Source organism: Balaenoptera musculus, chromosome 1, assembly GCF_009873245.2.
Source record: "Balaenoptera musculus isolate JJ_BM4_2016_0621 chromosome 1, mBalMus1.pri.v3, whole genome shotgun sequence".
In the NCBI taxonomy this organism is placed as follows: domain Eukaryota; kingdom Metazoa; phylum Chordata; class Mammalia; order Artiodactyla; family Balaenopteridae; genus Balaenoptera; species Balaenoptera musculus.
In genome coordinates this window covers 109,836,211-109,859,924 of record NC_045785.1, presented here as the reverse complement: position 1 = coordinate 109,859,924, position 23,714 = coordinate 109,836,211, and the positions used below count along the sequence as shown (strand labels likewise).

Below are 23,714 nucleotides of genomic sequence, written 5' to 3'. Positions count from 1 at the left end.
TCCTCCCTCTGCCCTCCCCTGGGCCCTGCTCCCTGCCCTCCTGGGCAGCCAGGGCAGCAAGGACGGCACCAAGGGAGTTGCCCCATGGACAGGGCCCCACAGAGACACCACCGAGCCTCGCAGGGTAAGAGGCCCTACGGCCCTGCAGGCAGGTGGAAGGGGCTGCCAGGAGGTTCAGAGGAGAGGGAGAGATGGCAAGAGACTGGTCGGGAAGTGAGGAGGGAGGAGGGGCAAGCAAAGAGAGAAGGAGAGAAAGATGAGTCGGCAGCGGAAGGCAGGCCGGTGAGAAAGGACAGGTCTCGATAGAGACTGAAGGAGAAATGGGAGGGGGGGCTGGGGACCTGCCAGAGGAGGAGAAATAGGAAGGGAGAGAGACAGGAAGCACAGGGAGGGGAAAGAAGGGGAGAGCTGAAGAAGGAAGAGACGGGTGGGATGGGGGAAGAGAGGGGAGCAGAGTCAGGGAAGCTGGAGGGAGGAAGGGTCCACGTCCCAAGTGTGAGCGCCCCCTGGGAGAAAAGGCAGGCACTGCTCATCTGGCTGGGACCCCAGGCAGCAGTGGGAGGCTGACCACTCCACCTTCTTCTGTTCATTCAGCAACGGAGGAAGCCGTCCTGCCTGTAGGGATGACAAAGGGTCGGGGAGAAAGCAACGGAACCCTGTCCACCGCCCTTGCCCACCAGCCCAGCACATTCCTCCCCGCTGGCCTGGGGGGATGGGGCCTCATTTTCTGCAGAAAATGTGGGGCACTCAGCCAGGGGCAGCGGGGGACGGAGAGTCAGGCGGTCCTTGGGCCCGCAGATGGTCTAACTCAGAGACTCTCTCGGTAGGATCCCAGGGCCACGTGCTAGGTCAGGTGTGAGCGCTGAGGGGAAAAGCTGCAGGGCCACCTGGTGTAGGAAGAACTCCACTGCCGGGGCAAGCACGGGGACCACCCCTACCCCAGGCCTGCTCTGAGGCGCAAGGCTGGAGGCCAAAGAGACGGTGCCACGTCAGGGAGGAAGCTGGGTGGAGCCAGGCAGGATGGGTGGGGAGGCGGGAGGGGCCGGATGGAGCCACTCCCTCTCTGGGCAGTCCTCCGCCCACCCCACCCCCGGCAGAACCCAGGCCTTCCAGTCCCCTCGCCCGCCCCCGCCCAGGCCAGCAGAGGAAGCCTGCTTGCAAGGAGCATCTCCTGGGCAGTGGGACAGCGTGTGTGTGTGCGTGCGGGGGGCTTGAACGGAAGCGGGTGGGGGTGGCGTCAAGGACTGGACAAGTAGAAGGAAGAAAACTACAGGAGAGCAGAGTCAGAGGTTAGGGAAACTATAGGGGCCATAAGGCAGGCCTGCAGGGTTTTCTGAAATGAAAGACTGGCCCTGTGCTCTGTGCGGAGCCGCGTGTGTGTGGATGTAAGAAATGCACCAAGGCCTGGCAGGGGAAGCTTCTTCTCAGGGGCTCCCTTGGTAGGTGTTTAATAAAAGCTAACCGTATGGATGAATGAGTGACACACTCCCCCCAACTCCAACGAGGCTCCAGCTAAGGCTTTCCCCTCAGCAGCTGCCCCTCTGGAGGTCTGGGCCTCCCTGCCCACCCCGCATCAACCCGCCTGTGCTCCCTACTGCCTGCCCTCCCCCTGGACCAGCCACACACAGCAGCAGGGTGGAGGCGGGGCGGGGGGGGGGGGGGGGGGGATCCTGTCCTCTGCAGGCTGGTGAGCCAGTGGAGCCAGAGCCTGCAGGAGGCATAGCAGGAGTCTGTGCTTGCAGCTCTCCCTTCCTCTTCCCCCTAACATCCTCACTACCCTACCCTCAACCACCACACCTCTGGAATTCCCAGCTGCTCTCAGGCACAAATAAGCAACCAAGAGATTGAACTCCAGCTGCGGAGTATTTATTGTGCACCTCTAAGGGGCAGGCACAACAGAATCACAAGATGAACAAGGCAGACACGGTCCCTGCCTCCATGGGGCTCACTGTCTAGCAGGAAAGCCCCGTTTCACAGATTTCACAGTTATAGCAGTGAGATGATGTGGTGAGTACCAGGAACTCAAATGCTCGTGGTGAGTGTGTAAGCACAAAGGCAGGAGGAGTTCTCCAAGGAAAAGACATAATCAGGAACCTGGGGGATGAGAAGTTATCTAGATTGAGGAGGGGCAAGGGAAGGGCATTCCAGGCAGAAGGAATATTGTGGAGCAGTCCCAGAGTAGTGAGGAGCCTGGCACTTCTGAGGACCCGGAAGAGGCCTCGTGTGACTGTAGGGCAGAGAGTGAAGAGAGGGGTGCAGTGGAGGGTGGTCCTACCTTCTCCTCAGATGGCAGGTTCTGCTGGGAAGGAATGGGGTGGGGATGAGGGCCTGGGCATTGGGGAGTGTCTCTCGGTCCTCCGTGGTCCTCAACCTTTGGCCCTGACCCCCTCTCTTCTCTTCACAGAGCTGCTGGCTGCAAAGAAGACCCACACCTGTGAGTAGAGAATTGGGGTAGGAACTGGTGCTGGGGCGTGGAGAGATGGCAAAGAATTCAGCAAGGGTTCCAGGGAGGTCCGTGTAAAAGAAAGGCACGTGCCTTGCACAGAGATGGAGCAGCTGGGCAGAGATGTCCGGGCCTGAAGGGAGGTGGAGCCTAGAAAAATGGGGGAGACGGGGAGATGGGGAAAGGAGGGGCAGGGGTGAAGAAACCTCAAGATCAGGGCAATCGGAAGAGATAAGAAAGAAGCCTGAAGAGTGAGAGGGAACATCGCAAAGAAACAAGGAGAGAACAGTGAAAGCGGGCCATGGTAGAAGGAGAGGAAGCTGCTGGACAGAGGCACAGGAGCCGCAAGGGGGTGGGGCAGATCGCTGGGCCAGCGGGGAGACGGGGAGGCAGGGTGGCCTCAGGGACTCCGGGAGCCTGCACCAGGCTTTGTGGAGGCAGAGCCAGGTTTGGTGTTCATCTCTGTGGTTAACACATCCCGAGGTGTGAACAAGCCTGGGGCCAGCCTGTGCAGGGCTAGAGAGCAGGAAAGCCTTCATCTCTGTAGGAAACATAGAGATAGGAACACTCTGGGTCCTGGGGCCCTGAAAGACTGAGGCTACAGCGTGTGAGAAAGGGGTTAGAGCTCAGGAAGGACTTCCCAGTGGATACTAGCAAGTAACATCCTCTCTAGGGAACTCTCAACACATCAGATCTATCCTCCTAGTTCATGGGAGAGGCTACTCCCCCAGAAAATGCACCCACTGCACCTTGGTCTCAAAGCTCATGTCCCAGCCACATGCCCTTACCAGCCTGAGGGCACTCTGAGGAAGGCCTTCTAAGCATCCTTGAATTGATGAGGACAACTCTGAGGTAGGAAAGGCCACCTGCATTTCTCTATGGCCCTCCCTTGGATTGCCTACCAGTTCCCCCTGAGAGCTCACTGCGGCTCCTCCTGCTGTCAAAACTGCCTAGAGCTCCCTGTTCCAAGCAGAGAGATCTCAGAGGGCAAAAGCACCACCCTCCTCCCTGAGCTGGTCAGACAGGGGCTGGGGGGCCACCGGGAGGCTACATCCTTCTGGTGGGGGGGTTGCTTTGCTCAGCACAATCCTGATCGGTGCCTCGCCTGCCCCTAGCCACAGGGCCCCACGGAAATGCTGAGCAGGGCCCTGGGAGGAAAGCGGGTCAAGGAGTGACGCGGGTGAGGTGGGGGAGGTGAGGACCAGGGACCATATGTGGGTGGGGGGAGATGGGGGACTTTCGGAGCATCTGGAACTGGAAGAGCCTCAACTCCATTCCTACCCTTAACCCCTTACCGCAGAAACCTCGGCCAGGACCACACCCCCTTACCCCTTCGCAACCCACTGGCCCCGTGCAGCCACACCCTCACCCCACCCCCACCGATGAGTGTCCTCCCCCAAGCCACTGCCCAGCTCCTGAGAGCCCGAGGAAGGCCAGCGGGGAAAGGCTTGTGCCAGGCTGAGGAGCCCTGGAGTCCCGGCAAGATCAGAGACCTCTTAGGAGTTTTGGCCCAGAGAATCCAGGAGAGATGAACACCTCCTCCAGGCCCAGAGGCTCTGAAAAATGGGCTCCAGAATTGAGACAGCCCCCCAAAGGGGGTCTGAGACAACCCCAAGAAGGGAGGAACCCGAGAGGGACCCCCAGACCAAGAGGGGGCCTGATTACTAAGGGATCCTGAAGAGGGAACCCCGAGGCTGAGGTACCCCACGGAGCAGATATGAGGCTCAGAGAGCTTCTGAAGTTGACTGGCTCCACAGAAGGACCCCAAGGCCAAGAAACTCTACAGACAGATTTGCACACCAGGAGACCCTCGTAAGCAGACCTGAACCAGAGAAAACTTCCCATTCCTCGAGTGGAATCTGGGGCCAGACTGCCTGATTTTGAATCCTGACTCCACCACTTTACTAGCTGTGTGACCTTGGGCGAGATACCTAACCCCTCTGTGTCTCACTTTCCTCATCTTTGAAATAGGTATAATGGTACCTACCACATAAAGTATTTTTTGAGGATTAGCTAATCCACATAAGACATTAAGAACCATTTCTGACATATAGCTAAGCCATCATCATCATCATCATCATCATCTGCATTCCAATTTCAGCAGTTTTGCTCCTGAGGAAATTTCTGATGGACTAACCCCTCCTACAGATCGTGGCATTGGTCTGATGATTATTACTGCTGCTATTATCATTTATTCCCTAGCCCAGGGCATGCACCGTGTCTGTAGGGAGGGCGTGAGCATGGTAGGTGGTGGGGCAGCCTCCCAGACTGCATCTCACTGAGCTCGGCTCTCGGCAGTCCACAGGGTCGCAGGTGGCCCCAGGCAGACATTCTGTGACTTACCTCTAGAAATATCCCTGTCCCTGGAGTCACCTGGCAAAGAGGGTCAGGCTCTGGGATCCTCGGGGGGAGGGGGAGTAGGGACCTGGCCCCAGGCTCGCGTGAGCTCCATTCCGGCTCCCCAGCCAGAACTACCCTGGCGGGTGGAAACAGCTTTTACCGCGTGTGTCTGTCGCCTGTGGTTTTGGAATTTTCCAACGCCCCCTGCGATTGGCTGCCCCGCCCCTCACACTCTGCCCCAGGCCCAGATTGGCCACATGGGGCGCCTGTCATCCTACCCGCTACACCCCAGAGGGGTGGGGGGGTGGAGCTGGGGGGGTTGTCACTCGGCCACCTGTGGGGTGCAGATCTTAAACCCCCCGCCCAGAAGCATTGGGGGAGAGCTAGGTGCAGAGCCGCGGCCCGCAGCCCCACTGCCAGCTGTGCCCCATCCCTGGAACACCCCCGCTGAGAAGGACAGGGAGCCCAGGCGGCAAAGCCCACGACTCAGTCATGAGAAGTAAGTGAATGGGCCACCCGGGAGAGGGGAAGCCTGGGGCCCTCTGGAAAGGACGGGCACCTTGGGAACAGTGTGAGCAGAGCTGAGTGCTCTTCCCTGGCAGGGTGTGTCCCGGTCAAGGCCAAGGTCTGTGGGGAGATGGGTGGAATAGTCGGGGAGTCTTGCTCCCTGAGCGGTTCTCTTAGAGCAGCCACAGTAAAGGGACTATTGAGGAACTCCTGTGTCATGGGCTCTGCAAAGGATCTCCAAGAGTATCTGAGGTACCCTGCCCCTCGTTTTACAAAAAAGAGACTGAGACCCAGAGAGGCCCAGTGCTTCACCCCAGATCACACAGCTGTAGTAGGTGGAGGCTGGTAATTAACAGGCAGCCTGAACTCACTCCCCTGGCTCTCACTGCAGTGTTTCCCTCCGTGCCTCCAAACTGCCTGAGAGTAGGGTGAGAAAAGAGTCCGGAGGAGTTGCTGTACCCTGAAGCGGTGGGACAGTGAGGGTAAAGCCAGGTCAGCAGGCAGAGGCGGTCAGAACCCCAGCATCCAGGCCTCTGAGCCATCACGCTCTCTGCCCAATGCAGGAACAAGATGACCAAGTGGAATCCAGCCAGGGTGCTCTGTGTGTGTGTGTGTGTGTGTGTGTGTGTGAGAGAGAGAGAGAGAGAAAGAGAGAGAGAAAGAGACCCTCCCCCCACCCCAGGTTCAGATGCCTGTTTGATGAGTAGGATCAGACAGTGGAGATGGGAGCAAAAAGCCCTCAGCTTCACCCGTTTCCTGGCCCGGATCCATGGGCCAACAGCTGGTGGGCAGATGTCTGGGGTCCCTGTGCCTTCTAGCAGAGCAGGGGTGGGCAACTCGCCCTTGTAAGGGAAGCCAGAGGACCTCTCAGAGCACAGGGCGAAGGAGGAAAAGGGAAGTCCCATGCCCCTGTGGCCTGAGGCCTGAGGTACCCCCAGCCTCAACCTGGGGTCTTCCCACAACCCACAAAAGAGAGGCCATATTAGATCCTGGAAAGACCCGTGGGCTGAGTCTAAAGACCGAGTTCTGGTGCCACCTCTGTCACAGACTAGCCTTGTAGCCTTAGGCAAGTCATTGGGCCCTTGTCTCCTGTAAAACAAGTAAGCTGAATTTTAAAACAAAACCAACTTTGGGGAAGCGCCCAGTTCTGAGGGCCCAGGACCAAGGAGAGAGCGCTGGTCTCTGAGTTAAGCACCTCCAAGGGTAGTGTAGGAAACTCAGCTCTCCCAGAGGGTACACAGAGAGGCGGCCAAGGAAAGGAAAGAGCTTAACTTCCACGTTTGGGACAGAGACTCCAGTGCCTGTGTATGAGCTGGGGCAGGTCAGGAGGGGTGAGGAGAAGAGCCAAAATCTTCCACAAGAAGAAGGGCCTCTTGGGGCTTCAGTTTCCCTTCTAGCTTCTTCCCATTAGCAGCAAAGGTTAGCAAACCGGTCTTCCCAGAAATGGTCTCAAATCAGCAAATCCACCCTGGGAAGCAATGATCAGATGTGCTTCAGAGCGTGGCAGGAGGGCAGGAGTCCTTGGGACTGGACAGGGGAGACACTTGGTCAGCTCTACATGATATCCCCCTGGGCAGTAGGCAAGAGAGGGGTCTCCTCCAATCTGGGGTTGGTACCACTGGTCCTTCTCACTTGGACATCCCTGGGTATCTCATAGCCCCAGATTATCTGACTGCCCTGACCCCCTAGGGAGTACCAGCCATCACCATGTTCTCTGACCTTAGCTGGGGCCGGCAGAGCACTGGGGTCTTGGGACTGTGACACACCCAAAGACCCAAGGGCCAGACACACAAGGAGCAGAAATAGATCAAGAAATAAAGAGAGATGCAGAGGCCAAACTCAAATGACGAAAGATCTATGAAACACATGGGGAGAGAGTGATGTCCGGATAGAGATATAACTGGAGAAATGCCAGGAGAGTCAAAACATTGCGGTGTCTAGCCTGAGACAGAACTGGAATGCAAAGATGGAAAGGCACACAGACGCAGGGAGAGACAGAGAGGAAAGAGAGCTGGCAGGAGAGGGGAGACACTGAGTACTGATCGGGTCTAGGAAGGCAGGAAGTGGGAGGCATGGGATTTATAGAAGTTCTGAAAGAATGATACAGGCTCTCTGCCATGGCAACCTGCTGGTCAGGAGAGAGGAAATGTCCATTAGCCAGAAAGACTCCCCAGCCAGCCAGAGGGAGGGTGGCCCCACCAGCTCACTCTGGGGCGCGGACGGTGTGGAGCCAATAGACATGAGGCCCCGCCATTAGGCCTGGATGGGGAGGTGGGAGGACGAGGGGTACGAGGTTGCGTGCCTGTCTTTGCTGTGCCCTGATCTCTCTCAAGTCTGGTCATGAAAATGAGGAGCCATGGGCCAGGAAGAAGTCCAAGTCCCCGGGTGCCACAGACCTCAGCCTGAGAGCCCAGGGCCATCTGAGAACTTTACGAAGGGCCCCCTCCTTCCTCGCATCACTGTTGCACCTTCGCCTTTTCCTCTCTTCCCACTCCTAACGGGACCCCCAAACACCCCCAGCCCAAGGCCCTAGATGTTGGGCGCATCCCAGCCCGTCCCACCGCAACGAAATGTGGGTGTTGGTGCGGCTGCCCCTCCCAGGGGCTCCCTCCCCCTCCCCTGCCCCCAGGCCACTGCCTCAAACAGGGAACGGGGACTTTCCCATGCTAAGAGCTCTCCAAGAAAGGCAGCCCTGGGGTCTCCTCCCGTCCCCCAGTGACTAGTCCTTTCTGAGATCTAATCTCCACTCCTCCTGCTGCTGCAGTGCTGCCCCTCCCTGGGCCTCTGGGCTCAGAAAGGATGGAGATGTCTATCTGGGAGGAGGGACGGCAACAGGGCAGGGCCTCGGGGCCAGAGCCAGGGTCCTTCTGGGTCCACTGGTCTCCTGCCCCAGCAGAGGCACTCTGGAGAGGAGATGCAGCCCGGAGGCCGGGAAGGCCGCTGATTGTGACGTCTGGGCTCCCGCTCCTCACAGCTTCCTCCTGGTGATTCATGCCCTCCCCCCAGCCACTGGTTGTTTTCACTCAGTTTTTTTGTTTCCCCTCCTTTCTCCTGTCCCAGACTGCGGGGGTGGCAGGGCACCAAGCGGGGGGTTTCAGGTGGCTGGCTGTCTTTCGTGGCTTTTCAAAACCCCAGACTCTCCCTCGCCCACCTGAGTTTTAGCTTCACTACTTTCTCAGCCTGGGATCTGGGTGTATCAGCAGAAAATTCTCACCATGGGCAGGGAGGAGCATTCACCAGGGACAACTGCTTCTCTCCTGACCCCCAACCCAACCCTCCCCCTCCTGCTCTTTGTGGCGGAGCCCACCGCCGTGGTTTCCAGCTTTGCAGAAGCTGCGGGAACTGAGAGCTGAGAAAGGAGGGAGGCTGGTGACAGGCTGGGGTACACAGGGGTTCCCTGGTCGGAGCTGTGGTCTCCGTGGGAGGAGAGGGACTAGTTCTGGCTGTGGGGTGAGGGGGCCCTAAGCTAAGAAAAGAGATGCATTCCTCTTGCCCACTCACTCATTCGTTCCTGCAGAGAGACCTACCAAGGTGTGTGAAAGCCAGGCCACACCCCAAGGGAGCTGTGGTCTCCCGAGTAGCCCCAAGTCAGGAGCTCTGGTGGGATGGGCGAGCCATGCCTCCTTGGCCTTAGAAGCCAAGGGTAAAGGCAGGAGGGGGCTGGCACCACAGAAGGTGTGGGACAGAGGGAATAACGTCTCTCTGGATCTTTAGACTAGACATGAGTCTTGGCTTTAGTTCCACGGGTGTCCTCCCTGAATTCCGTTCCTAGCCCACCCCCTCACTTCACACTTTCCCCTGCAGCCGGTAACCTTGTCCCCCATCCCATTCTGCCCAGTGCATTTGGGTGTCTCATCCTTATAGAGTATATGGCTCAATAGTTGGGGACACTGGCTCTCAGGTTACAGAGACCTGGGTTCACATGCCAGATCTGCCCCTTCTGGCTGTGTAACCTTAGTCAAGCCGCTTACTCTCCCCTGGACTCAGTTTTCTCATTTGTAAAATGGGGACAATACAAATAGTACCTACTTCACAGGATTGCTGTGATCATTAAATGAAAAATGTATGTAACGCCTGGCACAGAATAAGAATTCAGTCAGTGCTTATGTCTATCTTTATTACTCCCCCTTAATCAATGTCCATTGGAGAAAAGGAGAGAGAAAGAGAAAAGAGGAAAAGCCTAGCTTTAGACTGATGGGGCACCAGGAGAAGACGAGGACCCCAAGGTTCCCCTGGCTGCATCCTTTCTCTACCAGAGCTGGGGGGTGGTTCCGGGGTTTGAGGGGAGAGATCCCCCTGGGTTGCAGCCCCTCCTTTGCTCCCACCACTTCCTCTCTGTGGCGTAGGGCACCTGGACAGGGCCCAGGGCTGTCTTCCTAAGGTGGCACAGGGCCAGGCTCTGGATGCATTCAAAGAGCCCTATCAATGAATCTCGCAGCTGTGAGAAAGGTGAGATTAGAGGAGGCTGGCGGGAGGGGGGACAGCCTACTTTGTCTCTACCGTATTTCCCCACACAGGAGGTGCCCAGAGGAAGCTCCCTGGGGATCCTTCAATCCCTGAAGCAGTCCAGAAGAGATTCATTTTCTTTTCCTAGTACCATGTCAGAATAAAGTTTTAGAGGTCACACTGGATGGCAGGGAAGATACAAGAATGAGCTGGGGAAGAGACCACCAACCCCACCCTTATGCCCCAGAAAGAGGCATAAACAGGAAGAGGGACTAAATTCTTGCTACTCAGAAAGGTAGGGTGAGGACCAGCAAGCTTGGGCACCAACCAAGAGCTTGTTCAGATGGAGAGCCTGGATCCCCGTCAGACCTGCTGCGTAGGGACCTGCATTTTAACAAGCTCCCTAGGTGATCTTGTTTAAGACTCAGAGGTCTAGAGTCACGCAGTCACTAGGTGGTTTCGGGAGGTATCATGCGCACAGGGGCATTTCTCCCTCCTTGGAACTGGAGGGTTTCCTTTGGTGGGCCCTGGGAGAGAGCTACAGTGTGAGCTACAAAGATCTTCCCGAAGCGGCAAGTGAGGGCGGGCAGAGTGAGGGCTGCCGCAGGAGCCGTGCTGGCCTAGACGTTCCTGACCTCGGCTCGGTTCTAGTTCCTGGCACTGTCAGGCCCTTAGATGGTAAGTTCCTGGCAGGCCAGGCTCCCGGGAAACAGCTTGAGTAATCCTGTGATTACTCAGCTCCCCTCCCCAATTTGCGTTCCCACCACCTGCTGCTTCAGGGACAGGGCTCGAGGGGGAGGTTTTGAAGGTGAGCTATCCGAGGTGTTTTTCAGCTCTGGCTCCCCCCACCGCCACCTCTGCCAGTCCTCTTCCCGTTCTCTCCCCTCCCCTCCTCCACAAGTCACACTCATGTGCACCGGTACTTTCTCTTTGAGGTTTTGGGTAGATGGCATTGCCGGGGGACAGGTGGCAGGGCCAGGAGGGAGGAGTAGGATAAGAGGGCCTGACACTGCTGAGAGGGCCAGGGGCTGGGCATGGGCCCAGGACACGAGTGTGGGTTCTTCTGTGTTTCTGCGGCTCCCTCTCTCTCTGGGTCTGTCTCTGTTGTCTCCTGGTCCCCAAACTCTTGGTCTTTCTAGCTCAGCGGCTAGAGGGTCTGACCCTCTAGCCCGAAACCCCTGATCCTATGTGCCTGTCTCATTCCCTGGGTGCCTGCCTCACTGTGTACCTCTGTCTCGGACTATGGTTGGGGAGCATGGGGGAGTGGCTGGCCTGGTGGCCGGGGTCTAAACTCTGGTGTCCCCCAAACATGGGTATTTGTGAAGGTGGTTTGTGGCTGGCCACATCATCCTATGAGAAGGGCGAGGTCTTGGTGACACTGTTGTGAGGTTCCTAGGGCCAGGACCAGCAGTGAGTCAGGCTGTGGGGCAGAGAGATGTGTCTGAGTTACCCGTGTGGTCAGCTCACACACGCACACGGATGTGGCTCTTGGAGAAGGGAAGAGGCAGGGAGGCCTGTGGTTGAGGACTGGGCTGGAGCCCGAGTTCCCACTGCGGCTTGGCCTAGTCTCCCTCCCGCTTACTTTTTTGGGTGACCCATGTTGGTTTCTGCCCACTCTGGGCTTAAGGCCACCGAGGAGAGAGATCCCACGGTGTTGGAGAGGAAATGCGTTGGGGAGAGGCAAGGGCAGACTCCACAGGGCACAAGCACTTCTCTTGGGCCTCAAATGCCTTCTGGGTTCTGTGCCCACTGCTGTGCTTGGTGGTAGCCAGCACACACGGTGCTCGCGGCCGCGCTGCGCTTTCCGCAGGTGATACCACATACCCACGGTGCTACCGCCCATCACCCCCTGGACAGGCGGTGAAGGCTATGCTTACCTTTTACTGGCAAAGGAACTGAGACCCAGAGAATCCAGTGGCTAGATGTGCACGTGCCCCCACGTTCTCTGCCCCTTTTCCGGGCACCCAATCCCCCCACCTTGTTCTCTCTTCCCTCCATTCATTCCAATCTGCTCTTAATTTACTGGAAAGAATCTGAAAGCTCCCTTGCTGTCTGTCCTGGATGATCACAGCCTATTGTGTGGGTGCTGGGCAGACTAGTGGGGCTGGGGGTGAGGAGAAGGCTCGAGCTCTAATGGAGGGACTTCAGACACCTATGCACCCCGTCCCCCGTGAGAAGGCAGCTGCTTACTCTGACTCAGCTCAAGGCTAGCCTGAGGGGATGATGGTTTAAGGATGACGGAAACAATATTTCAGGGAGTGCCACGGAGCCATGGTCACCCTCCCCACCTCACATCAGCAGGTCCTACACGCAACCAGGGTCCAGGCCTGGACCAGAGGAGAGTTCACAGGACTGTGGATTTGCCCTATAGGCAGGCTGCTGCTTCCTCTGACCCTTGGGATCAGAGATGAGAAGGGGCTACGGTCCTAGACCAATTTATGACATGCTCCACCCCAGGCATGCCCCCTCGGAAGGGAGGCAGCAGGTTAGCAATGTCAGAGGAGAGACCCACATGCCCTTAGGAGTGATGAAAACACCTAAAAGGGACACCAGCTCTGCCCAGTGCCTTCAAAGATTGGCTGGGGGGAGGCCAATGCCTGGTCCCTGAAACTCAGCAGAGAGCTGTGGGCATTGACAAGGATGGGGCAAACCTGGGGCCAGTAACCAACCACAGTGAAGGGAGCGGGGAGGTAGGTTATAGTGAGCTCAGTGGGAGAGAGGGGGGTCCTAGCAGCCAGTGAACAAACACTAACAAATATGCACGTGTGCACACTGGCTCAAGCAGACATGCCTATTGGCTCACGAACCACATGTACCTTTCATGTGTACACATACACACACACACACACACACACACACACACACACACACATGAGCACTCCTTCAAACATGCAACATGCCCACTGATGTGTGTGCCCCAAAAGTCATATACACAGAACAGCCGAATGGAAAGCTATGGGGAACTGGGATATAGACCCAGCTCCTGGGTAAACTAGCGGTATGAACCTGGGCCAACCACCTGATCTCATTTGGCCTATTCCTTCATCTGTGAAGGAAAAAAAGAGGTTGAATTTGATGGTCCGTAGTCCCAGCCAGTGTTAACCTTCATGATTCGTGCGCACACAGTTGGACGCAGAGGCCCTCGTACACACGTAAGCATGCACACTCTCATACGTGGAGACTCGCACAGCCACCCTCTGCTCTGGGGCCAGGAACCTAGGAGGCCTGTTTGATCCGCTCCCTGGCTCTCAGACATCCAGCAGAGCTGGCTTGTTGACCCCACTTTCCTGGGCTCCATCTCGGCTTCTCCTTACCCTCTCTGGGGCCCACCCAGTGGACCCTGCCCCCTTCGGCCCGTGGTCTCTGCACAGCCCCTCCCTGAGCCTTCACTGCCCAGCCGAGGATGGCTGGCATCTCTACCTGTCCCCCAGGTGCCTCCTGCCTGGTGGACCACATCTTCCCACCATGCCCCACACTCTGCCCCTGTGGGCCGAGCCCCAGTGGGGGAGGGCGGCACAGAGGAAGCCCCCTGGGCGGGAAGCAGGTGTTGTGAAGCCATGAGGACTCCTAGGTCCCCAGGCAAGAGGGAGGCAACTAGAGCTTTTCATCTTGAAGGGCTGAACAGGTGGCCTCTGCAGCTGCTTTCTCTGCCCCCGTAGAACTGATACAACCCCCGGCCAGCCCGGGAAACTAAAACAGTCTCCACAGACACTTTGCTGAGTGGCATTTGGCATTCACTCCTTCATCCGTCTTGCAAGAGGGAAACAGCAAGCTGGAGCGGGGGAGGGAAGCAGGGGAAGCACCGTGTCCCTGTATCTGTCCCCCAGGTACAGGCGGTAGGATACACCGAAGGCTCCTGGGCTGACCTCTGCTCTTTCCCTCTTCTAGCACAAATCGAAGTGATCCCTTGCAAAATCTGTGGGGACAAATCATCTGGTATCCATTACGGGGTTATCACCTGTGAGGGGTGCAAGGTGAGTACACACACATACACAGTCTCTTCAGAGGTGGGGAGAGGGGCCTCGGCGGCCTTTGTTCTGCCTGCAGGGCTGGTCTCCTGAGACAGCTAGAGAGCTACCCGGGTGGCACCTTGCCTGGAGAGCCCGGCGCACAGGAGGGCCTTGTCTTCAACTAGGGAAGTGATTGCAGGACAGATTACAACGGAGGGGAGAAAACTGAGGCGTCGTGTAAGATCTGGAAAAGGTGGGGCTAGAGCTTGCGGGCTGCAGGCACTTGGGACTGAGCTGGGCCTGGCCCGGATCCGCAGCCCTGGTCCCCACCTGCCTTCCCCAGGGTTTCTTCCGCCGGAGCCAGCAGTGTAATGTGGCTTACTCCTGCACCCGTCAGCAGAACTGCCCCATCGACCGCACCAGCCGAAACCGATGCCAGCACTGCCGCCTGCAGAAATGCCTGGCCCTGGGCATGTCCCGAGACGGTGAGGCCAAGCGGGCAGCCCACGGGGCTTCAGTCTCCAGAGGGGCAGCCTGACCTGCTGTGCCAGACAGGGGTTAGAACGCCCTTCGGGGGCTCCGTCCCTCCCTCTGGCAGGCCCTTGTCTCTTCCACTGTTCACCATGGCAGTGGGCAGGCTACCCTCAACAAAGGTCTTCACAGTGCCCAGCTTCAGGCTCTGCTACAACAACCCTCCTTTCCCCAAGGTCCCAGACTCTTCATTTTCTCCTTCCTCGGGATGGAGTCTCCTCACCCGACTCCCCTGTGACCCAGATCCCATCCGCATTCCACATCTTTCCCTCCTGCCCCATGGCTCCAGTTCCAGCTCCGTCTCCCTCCCTAGTGCCCCATCCCCAGCCTGGGCCAGGGGGAGGTGGCTGCGAATGGGACCAGAGTTGGCCTGAGAACAGCCCAGAAGGCTGAGGCTGGGGAGGCCGGCTGTTCCTGGAGGCTTTTCTCCACCTTCCTCAGCCACTGCCCCTCACAGCCCCCAAACTGCTCCCCCGGCAACACCACAGAAGGAGCCCAGGCCGGGGCTGGGGGAGACCTGAGGTGATGAGGAGCCAGAAGGAGCCTGTCAGCACTTTTCAGCGCCCAAAATAACAAAGTGAAAGGAAACACGCAGTGTTACAAAGGGGCAGGCGGGGCGACGAGGGGCTGTGTCCCCACACCTGGGAGGGGTGGCGGGCAAATGAAAAGGCAGGAAAGAGAGAGCAGAAGAGGATGTTCAGAAACCAGCCGCGAAGCCTGGGTTGGGCTGTGGTGAGTATCTAGGTCACCAGGGAGCCTGCAGGCCTGACCACAGGGGGACCTGCATTCTCGGCTCTCCTCTTCCTCCGACCCTCCTAGACAGGCGAGGTGACCCCAATACAGCTCGAGGCCCCCCACTCAGCCACCCCCAGCCCCATATCACGAGGCCAGGGCCCTCAGTCAGGACTCATTGCTTGCATTCTGCCACCAGTAGAAGCTGGTTTGGAGCCAGGAGAGTTTGCCCGGGAGACTGAAATGTCTGGGCTGGACCGAGCCCCGAAGCAAACCAGAGTGAGAGGTGGGAGGGGTCTTGAACAAAAGTGCCCTGAAGGGAGGCTCTCAGGCAAGACTGGAGAAGCTCTGCTGGGAGTCAGCTATTCAGGGAGCAGCAAGTTAATCCTGTGATGATCTAGATGCCTACTCACTCTGCCCTGTACCCTGTCCTCCCCCCTCAAAAACTCCTGATCCCCAAACCTCTTTCAGCTGTCAAGTTTGGCCGCATGTCCAAGAAGCAAAGGGACAGCCTGCATGCTGAGGTGCAGAAACAACTGCAACAGCGGCAACAGCAGCAGAGGGAACAAGCGGCCAAGACCCCTCCTGCAGGAGCCCAAGGAGCAGACCCCCTCGCCTGCACCTTGGGGCTCCCAGATGGGCAGCTGCCCCTGGGCTCCTCGCCTGACCTGCCGGAGGCCTCAGCCTGTCCCCCCAGTCTCCTGAGAGCCCCAGGCTGCGGGCCCTCCTACTCCAACAGCTTGGCCAAGGCCGGGCTCAACGGGGCCTCGTACCACCTGGAATACAGCCCTGAGCGGGGCAAGGCCGGGGGCAGAGAGAACTGCTATGGCACAGGCAGCCAGCCGGCCCCTGACAGGTGTGGACTCCACTTCGAGGGCCCCAGGCACCCTGGGCTTGGGGAACCAGGACGGGGCCCGGACAGCTACTTCAGCCCCAGTTTCCGCAGCACCCCAGAGGCGCCTTATGCCTCCCTGACGGAGATTGGTGAGCCCCTGGGGAGGTAGCTGGGGAGAAGGGAGGGGGAGGAAGATAAGGGAGGGGCTTCCAAGAAAGGGGCCCTAGTCAGCACCCTCTGTAAACCAGACGTGCACAGGGGCCTCGGGGGGAGGCAGAGCGGGGCTAGGCCAGGCAGAGGAGTGCCCTTTGTACGGGAAGGGTAGGAGCTGGCTGAGATCGAGCCCCTGCTTTCCTCCTCCTCCTCCGGCCCCAGAGCATCTGGTGCAGAACGTTTGTAAGTCCTACCGAGAGACGTGTCAGCTGCGGCTGGAGGACCTGCTCGGACAGCGCTCCACCGTCTTCTCCCGAGAGGAGGTGGCCGGCTACCAGAGGAAGGTGAGGCCAGGGGACCGCGCGGGGAAGGGAGGACCTCCCACCGCCACTGGGGGGTCCAGAGACAGCCACCTGCACACGCAAGTGGGCTGGGGCGAGGCAGGGTATCCCAGAAAGACACAGTGGGTACCGCTGTTAAGTACGCACCCTAGCAGTTGGATGAGAGCTTCTCCTTAGCTCCTGCCTATGGTCATTTTACGCGGCCTTCATTCTACCTCCCCCATCACGCCGACCTTGGCGAACAGACCTCGGCCTAAGCTCCTTCCTCCTCCGTCAACAACGACAAGAGTCAGAATCCTGAGCAGCATTTGTTAAACGCTCCTTCTCTGCCAGGCACTGTGCTGAGCGCTTTACATAAATTATCCTTGACCCTAAGGACAACCAACCTATGAGGCTGGCCTCTATCTCTGTTCTTAATGGACCGAAAAACTGAGCTCAGAGGAGTTCGTAGACTTACTCCTCGTCGCAAAGCAGTGGATCTGAAAGCAAATTCAGATCCATCGGGCTCCAAAGCTTGTTCTCTCCCTCCTGTCACTCTGACAACACCTCCTGCGCTAAAAGCACTTGTTTGGTACTGAACTTGAGTATGTCTTAGTCGCCTCAACAAGATGCACACTCTTTGAGGGCAAAGCTGTATCTCAGACGTTTGTTAATTCCCCACAACAGCTAACTCTGCACCAGTGGCTGGTGGGCGCTCAGTAAGTGCGTCCAAGTGACAGGAATTAACCTGGAGTGCACATTTGTGCTAAGAATAGGCTAAAAACATGGGTGCTGAGAATGTGGTGGTTCAGAATCTACCCCCTGCAGTTTATCTCTCTGGGTTCCCAGGGCCTTGGCGGGGGGGCCCGGGGTCATAAAGAGGGCTACAGTGGGACCCCCTCCTTCCCTGCAGTCAATGTGGGAGATGTGGGAACGCTGTGCCCACCGCCTCACCGAGGCCATTCAGTACGTGGTGGAGTTCGCTAAGAGGCTCTCGGGCTTTATGGAGCTCTGCCAGAATGACCAGATCGTGCTACTCAAAGCAGGTGCCCAGGGAGAGGGGGCAGGCCTGGGGGCAGTGGGGACAGATGAGGAAACGGGCAGGGCTGAGTGGAGGGAGGTGACTTAAGGGAACTGGGACACTGAGGGAGACAGAGACAGATTCCTGGCCGTGTTTGATGGTGTACCTGCCTTTCTCCCCACTCCCCAGGAGCCATGGAAGTGGTGCTGGTCAGGATGTGCCGGGCCTACAATGCCGACAACCACACAGTCTTTTTTGAAGGCAAATACGGTGGCATGGAGCTCTTCCGAGCCTTGGGTGAGGGGCAGGGGGAAATGAGAGAGAGGAGTCGGATGCCAACCCCATCCGAGGCTTGGAGACCCAGGGCCCCCTCTTTTCAGGACAGATTGCCCGCTCTGCTCCAAACACCAAGGGGCGGGTGTCCTCGGGCACTGTGGCCTCACCCACCTTGCTCACTCTTTCGTTTCCACCCCACCAGGCTGCAGCGAGCTCATCAGCTCCATCTTTGACTTCTCCCACTCCCTGAGTGCCTTGCATTTTTCCGAGGACGAGATTGCCCTCTACACGGCCCTCGTCCTCATCAATGCCAGTGAGTGTCACTGGGCTTGGGTAGAGGACATTCAGGCAGTGGGGGGGGGGGGGGTGGCGCAACAGATACTGAAGAGTCTGGACCTTCGCTTGTGGTTAAATCTGGCAAGTCACTTTAAAGAGCTGAATGAGCCCCCCTGAATATTGCTGTAAAAATATGAGTTAAAATAAAGACACAGAGGAGCCTGACAGAGGGAAAAGAGCAGCGCAGGTGGGGTTGGAGAAGTGGGGAGACGCGAGGAAGAGAGGAAGTGAGCCATTTCCCTGGGAGAAATTAGTCTGCTTGTGAGTCCCTGTCAGTGACTCCATTGCGGCCACACGTTGGAATCACCTGGGGAGCTTTAAAACCGATTGCTGCGACTCTGAGGTCATTGATCTGGGGTGCTGCCGGAACACCAGAAGTTTTAACAGCCTCTCACAAGTGATTGTAATGTGCCACCAAGCTTGAGAATCGCTGCTCTGTGTGAACTCATTTCAAGACTACATGCCATCGGGAATTCCCTGGCCATCCAGTAGTTAGGATTCCACGCTTTCACTGCCGAGGGCATGGGTTCAATCCCTGGTTGGGGAACTAAGATCCCACAAGCCCCGTAGCGCAGCCAGAAACAGAAATGAAAAACAAAACAAAACAAAAGACAACATGCCGTCACGGCAGGACTCTGGATGTCCGCTCCACTGGAATGGAGTGGGCTGGGTGAGCCAGCTGAATGCTAAGGATTCAGAGAACCTGGGGAAGTGGGTTGAGCTGCTAACCCTAGTTTGCAGACCAAGATTATCAGTCTTCTGGCTCTGCCAATGAGTAGAGACCTAAACATTCCCCTTGAACTGGAAATAAAGACTTAAAAGATGACTTCTGGGTATTTTATGGAGTCAGGGCAAAAGGTGGTTTGTCTCTTGAAGTTAGCCACAGACTGCTGCAGAGGCCTTGATGCTGACCTAGGTGGCTTCACAAAGCCCATCTTCCTATCTGGGGCCATCCCTGCCAGGTGGCGGGGAAGAAGAGAGAACTTTTTTTTTTTTTTTCTTCCCCACAGCAGAGTTTTAGTGCCTAGCTTTGAATTAGCTATGTGAAATATCAGGGTACCAGGGATAGGGCAGCTTGGAACTGGGAGATTGGAATGTCTTATCCCTTTCATCTCTCTCCAGTTTTCCTTGTAGAAAGCTAGCCCAGCCCAAGGCCCCATAGCTTACCATTATCAAACCAAGACACACACATTCACACACACACACACACACACACACTTACACTCTCTCTCACTCAGCTAGGAAGATCTATATTCAGCACAGATGTCCAGAATGACACACTCTTTTGGGGAAGTTAACGTCCATGCTCTTTCTTTTTCTTGCTATGGTCCCATCCCCTCCTTCAGACCGGCCAGGGCTCCAAGAGAAAAGGAAAGTAGAACAGCTGCAGTACAATCTGGAGCTGGCCTTTCATCATCATCTCTGCAAGACTCATCGCCACGGCATCCTGGCAAAGGTAGGAGCAGTCCCTGGGACAGAGGAGGTCAGGCCCAGTGCCAGATCTGTGACATCACGGCTTGTGAGGGCCATGGTCTGAGGGTCCAGAGGAGGAAGTGCTTGAGTGCTAAGTTGTGTGAGAGAGCTTGCAACAGCCTGGGGGCAAGGGGACTGATCAGTCACTTCCATGTGGGTAAAGATGGGAAGTTAGGGAGCCTGGAATTGGGAGGGACCTCCAGGGAACAATTCAGTTTAATAGAGCCACCGCTTACCCAGCACCTGCTTGTACCGTGGAATGGAAAGATACAGAGATGCCGTCCTTACCCCCACCAAGAGTTTTTAATCTGCTGTGAAGAAGAGACTCGTGTACCAATGACCCTAACACAGAGGAGAATGTGTTATGGGATATAATAATAATGCGATTAACAAAGTGCTTTCACAGATATGCTCATCTTTATGACAACTCAGTCAGTAAGATAGGTGTTAAAATCTCCCTGTAGTGATAAGGAAACTTAAATGACTTGTCCAATTTTATGCAATCATAAGTGATAAATGTAAGGTTTAATCCCAGGGCTGTTTCTACTGTATCCCTGTGCCCCTAATATAGTACTACAGTAAGAGATATTGGGGAAATGTGAGAGCATGGAAGAGAGATTAAAAATAACTTGAGGGTAAAAGGAGTGGGTCATAAATGCTTCCTAGAGGAGGTGGCATTTAAACTAGGCCATGAAATATGTAAGATTTTAACGGGCCTTCAGGGGGTGGGACAGGCATTCCAAGCTTAGGGAAAAATATGGACAAAAATAAGGAGGCAAGGTAATGCATATACGGAGAATAGTTCATGGAACATTTTGACTAAAGTGTAAGGTCAGGAGCTGGGATAGATTGATGGGGGCAGGGAAGTAGCAGAAGTCAAGCTTGAAAATTAGGTCAAGGAGCAAATCAGAGAGGACTTTCAAGGCCATATTAAAGAGTTAAGACTTTATTTCCAGGCAATGGAGAGCACCAAAGGCTAGAGGAATGATATCATCAGAGCTATTATTTAGGCAATTTAATTTGGAACCAGTGTAAAGGAACCATTTATGTAATGGTTCAAGCAATGGGCACTTGCTATGTGCCAGGCAGAGTGCTAGGTGCTGAGAATACAGAAATGCCTTAAACGACAGGCTCTGCCCTAAATAAACTTCAAGTCTGGTAGAATAGATTAGGAGGAGGAGAACCTGAGAGAGCAGTTGGAAAGCAAATCTCTGTTGGATCCACCTTCAGAATACATCACCTCCCACTGTTACCCCCTAGCTGTCAGTTCTCACTTGGACCATTAAAGAGGCCTCCTTAACTGGACCCCTGCTCCATCCCTGTCTGTCCTACGGCAGCCACACAGCACTGTTCACAGTGCTCCTAGAGCTGCCCATCATGCTGAAAATCAAATCTAGAGTCTGTGTCGTGGTCTACTGGCCTCATGATGTGTCTGACCCCCGACTTCTTTTCTCACCTCATCTCCTTCCACTGCCCTCTCAGTCACCCGTTCCAGCAACACTGGCCTCCTTGCTATTCCTTGAACACATCAAGCCCGGTTGCTTCTCAGGACTTTGCTGTTCCAGCTGCCTGGAAGGTTCTTCCCCTACTTTTCCAAATGGCCTGCTCCATCCCTTCATTCTGGAGAGGTTTTCCCAGACCACCCCATACAAAAAGCCCTCTACCCATCACTCTGCTTTATTGTTTTTTAAAGAAGTTTTCTAACATATATTTATTTTCTGGCTCCCTCACTAAAATATACATTTAATAAAGGTAGAGATTTTATTTTCTTCACTGATCTATCACCACAATCCATCACAGTTCCTAGCCAAAAGGGTCTCAACAAATATTTGAGAATGAATGAAAGAATGAATGAAAGAATGAATGAATGAAGCTACTGCAATAGCCCAGACAAACGCAAAATAAAGCAGGAGGAATGAAAAGAGGATGAATTCAAGAGATTTCAAGGGATCCCATGCTGCCTGCTCTTCCCTGACTGTCCCTTTCCTAGGCAACTAAGCTGGGGAAAAGGGGGTGGCTGGTGAGAGGTATTTTTAAGGCTCACTTGGTTATACAGGAAACTGCAGAAGATAAATGGTTTTCTCAGCCTTTCTCCAGCGAGGTCTCCCTGCCTCTGTCTCCTCATGGCTCTCTGGGCCTTTTTCATTCCCCTCCACCGGCTGAGTGCTGGCAGTGTTGGTTTACTATTTGCAGTGTTGGGTACCTGCTTGGAAATTGCTTAGTCCAAACAAACAGTTATTGAGCATTTGCCATGTGCAAGCAGCTTGATAGGTACAGAGGATACAGACAGAGGGGGGGAGGGAAGGGAGAGAGAGAGACCCTACCTAAGGAGTTTAAATCTAGGGTAGGGAGACAGACAAATTGGATCATTTTCCTAAAATGGGATTTCAGTGCTGCACAGAGGGAAACCCAAAGGAAGGGCCCTTAATCCAGGGAAATAGTCCTAGAGGAGGTAACACTGAAGGTGAGTAAGAATTAGCCAAGCACAGAAGAATTGGAAAGGCATTCCAGGGGAGGGGAACAGTATCAACAAAGGCAAAGAGGCACGTAACATTGTATAACAGAGAGTGACAGAATTTCACTATTATAAAAGCATAAAGTGTGAGTTAGAGAGTCTTTAACAGGGCTCATCTTAGGAGTAGCAGGAACACCATTTGCGGGTTTCAGCCAGAAAACATGTACCTGTCCCATAGCAGTTCTCGCTAGCCTCCAGTTGCCTGAACACAGACCTACCCCTACCAAAGGGATCTGGCTGTTCCACAAGTGCCAAGTGTGCAGGGAGAAAGCAAGGAGAGTTATCCCAGCCCAGGAAGGATGGGGGCACATCTCTGCTCTGGGGACAGAGCTGTAGTACTGACCCTCCTTCCCCATGAACCCATGTCCAGCTGCCACCCAAGGGGAAGCTTCGGAGCCTGTGTAGCCAGCATGTGGAAAAGCTGCAAACCTTCCAGCATCTCCACCCCATCGTGGTCCAAGCTGCTTTCCCTCCGCTCTACAAGGAACTCTTCAGCACTGAAATCGAGTCACCTGAGGGGCTGTCCAAGTGACCTGGAAGAGGGACTCCGTTCCCTTCCCTAGAGCCTGGTGGCTCACCTTCCCCTTGGCCTTTTCCTTTCCTGTGCGCCCTGGAGGGTGGTCTCTGCCTGTTTTGGGGGGGGTGAGCAAATGCGGAGACTGGCTTTCTGCCCACCAGCCTGCCTGGCAGCGGGCCAAGAGCTAGAGGGTGGGGATGGAGGAACACCATCTCCAGCCTCAGCTTTGTCCTGGCCCCTCTCAGCTTCTGGGAGACCTGGGGTGGGATACAAGGACCTCTAGGAGGACCTAGGTGTCCTCAGAACAACAGGGGGATCCAGGACACCCTGGACAAACAGAACTCAACTCTGGGCTCAGAAGCTAAGAATAGGCCTTTGAAATACCTCATTGCATTTCCCTGGGGGCTTTGGCTGGGGAGATGCATCAAGCTCAGAGACTGGCATCTGGAGCCCAGAAGGACCTGTATATAACATGAATCTGGATCTTTAGATTTTCTGCCTTCCCCCTTCCTCCCAGCTCAGCAAGGAAATTGTTGGGAACCCTGGGGTCTAAAAAAGACTAGATATGTGGAGGGTAAGGACAGGATGGGGGTAAGGGAGGGGCTGGGGATAATATTTTTATGGGATTTGGGTATAAGGATAGGGTATGACGAAGGCCAAGAGCATCACAGACAGACAGACAGACAGACAGAGAGTTAGAACTCAAACTTCTTATGTGCACTTTAAAAATAGACTTTAGTGGTTACACAAATCTGATCAGAGACACACGTTCACATACATGTGAAACACATACTCACACACTTAACCTGTAGTCATGCAGCTCTATAGACGCATTTAATCTGACACAGTCTCTGTCTTCCTTGAGGTCACAGATCAGAGGAACTTAGCGGCCTCAGGGAAGATCCCAATCCTGAGGGACCCCAGAACATTTTCACCTGGTGCCCCAGTTCACCAATCTTAGACGTGGGGTGGCCCAAACTCTATCCCAGCCCCGGCTGTCTTCTGTCAAAGGAAACCCTAAAAGAAGAGATGGCTGGACACTGATAAGTCAGAAGGCCAAGGACAGACCCCCGGAGGACTGTCTGGGCCCCATCCTCCAGCCCTGCTCTCGTTATGGAGAAAGGCAGCAGATGAGATTCCACCACTCTGTGCCTGGGTACCACCAAGTCTGGCAGGGTGAAGGAGACCTGTTTCTCCAGCCGTGATCTTGCCCGAGAACTTCTCTTGCCTTTATAAATAGCTGTGAGCCCTCCTCTGAGGGATAAACAGCAGGTGGTCAGGACGGTTTTGTTTTGTTTTTTTTCCTCTCAGGGGAGGGT

The 23,714-nt window shown here is 55.6% G+C and overlaps 1 protein-coding gene across 2 annotated transcripts; it reads left to right on the top strand.

The window, feature by feature from the left end:
• RORC (RAR related orphan receptor C) lies at positions 1-23,674 on the top strand. 2 transcript variants are annotated; one of them, XM_036866741.1, is made up of 11 exons: positions 1-124; positions 2,405-2,434; positions 13,625-13,710; positions 14,030-14,171; positions 15,421-15,933; positions 16,160-16,281; positions 17,171-17,303; positions 17,468-17,539; positions 17,757-17,867; positions 19,237-19,346; positions 22,249-23,674. In XM_036866741.1, exons 1-11 carry the CDS (start codon positions 85-87, stop codon positions 22,408-22,410), a joined length of 1,521 nt encoding a protein of 506 aa, XP_036722636.1. In that variant the 5' UTR covers positions 1-84; the 3' UTR covers positions 22,411-23,674. The 2 variants fall into 2 exon arrangements, with proteins under 2 accessions (XP_036722636.1, XP_036722627.1); XM_036866732.1 differs by having other exon boundaries at positions 17,468-17,575.
• Positions 23,675-23,714: the final 40 nt, after the last annotated feature.

Excerpts from the sequence above, each read along its gene's own strand:
- RORC (XM_036866732.1), top strand. The coding sequence starts at position 85 with ATGGACAGGGCCCCACAGAGACACCACCGAGCCTCGCAGG. Across the intron at positions 13,711-14,029 it reads TCACCTGTGAGGGGTGCAAG|GGTTTCTTCCGCCGGAGCCA; the intron begins GTGAGTACACAC and ends TGCCTTCCCCAG. Across the intron at positions 14,172-15,420 it reads CCTGGGCATGTCCCGAGACG|CTGTCAAGTTTGGCCGCATG; the intron begins GTGAGGCCAAGC and ends AACCTCTTTCAG.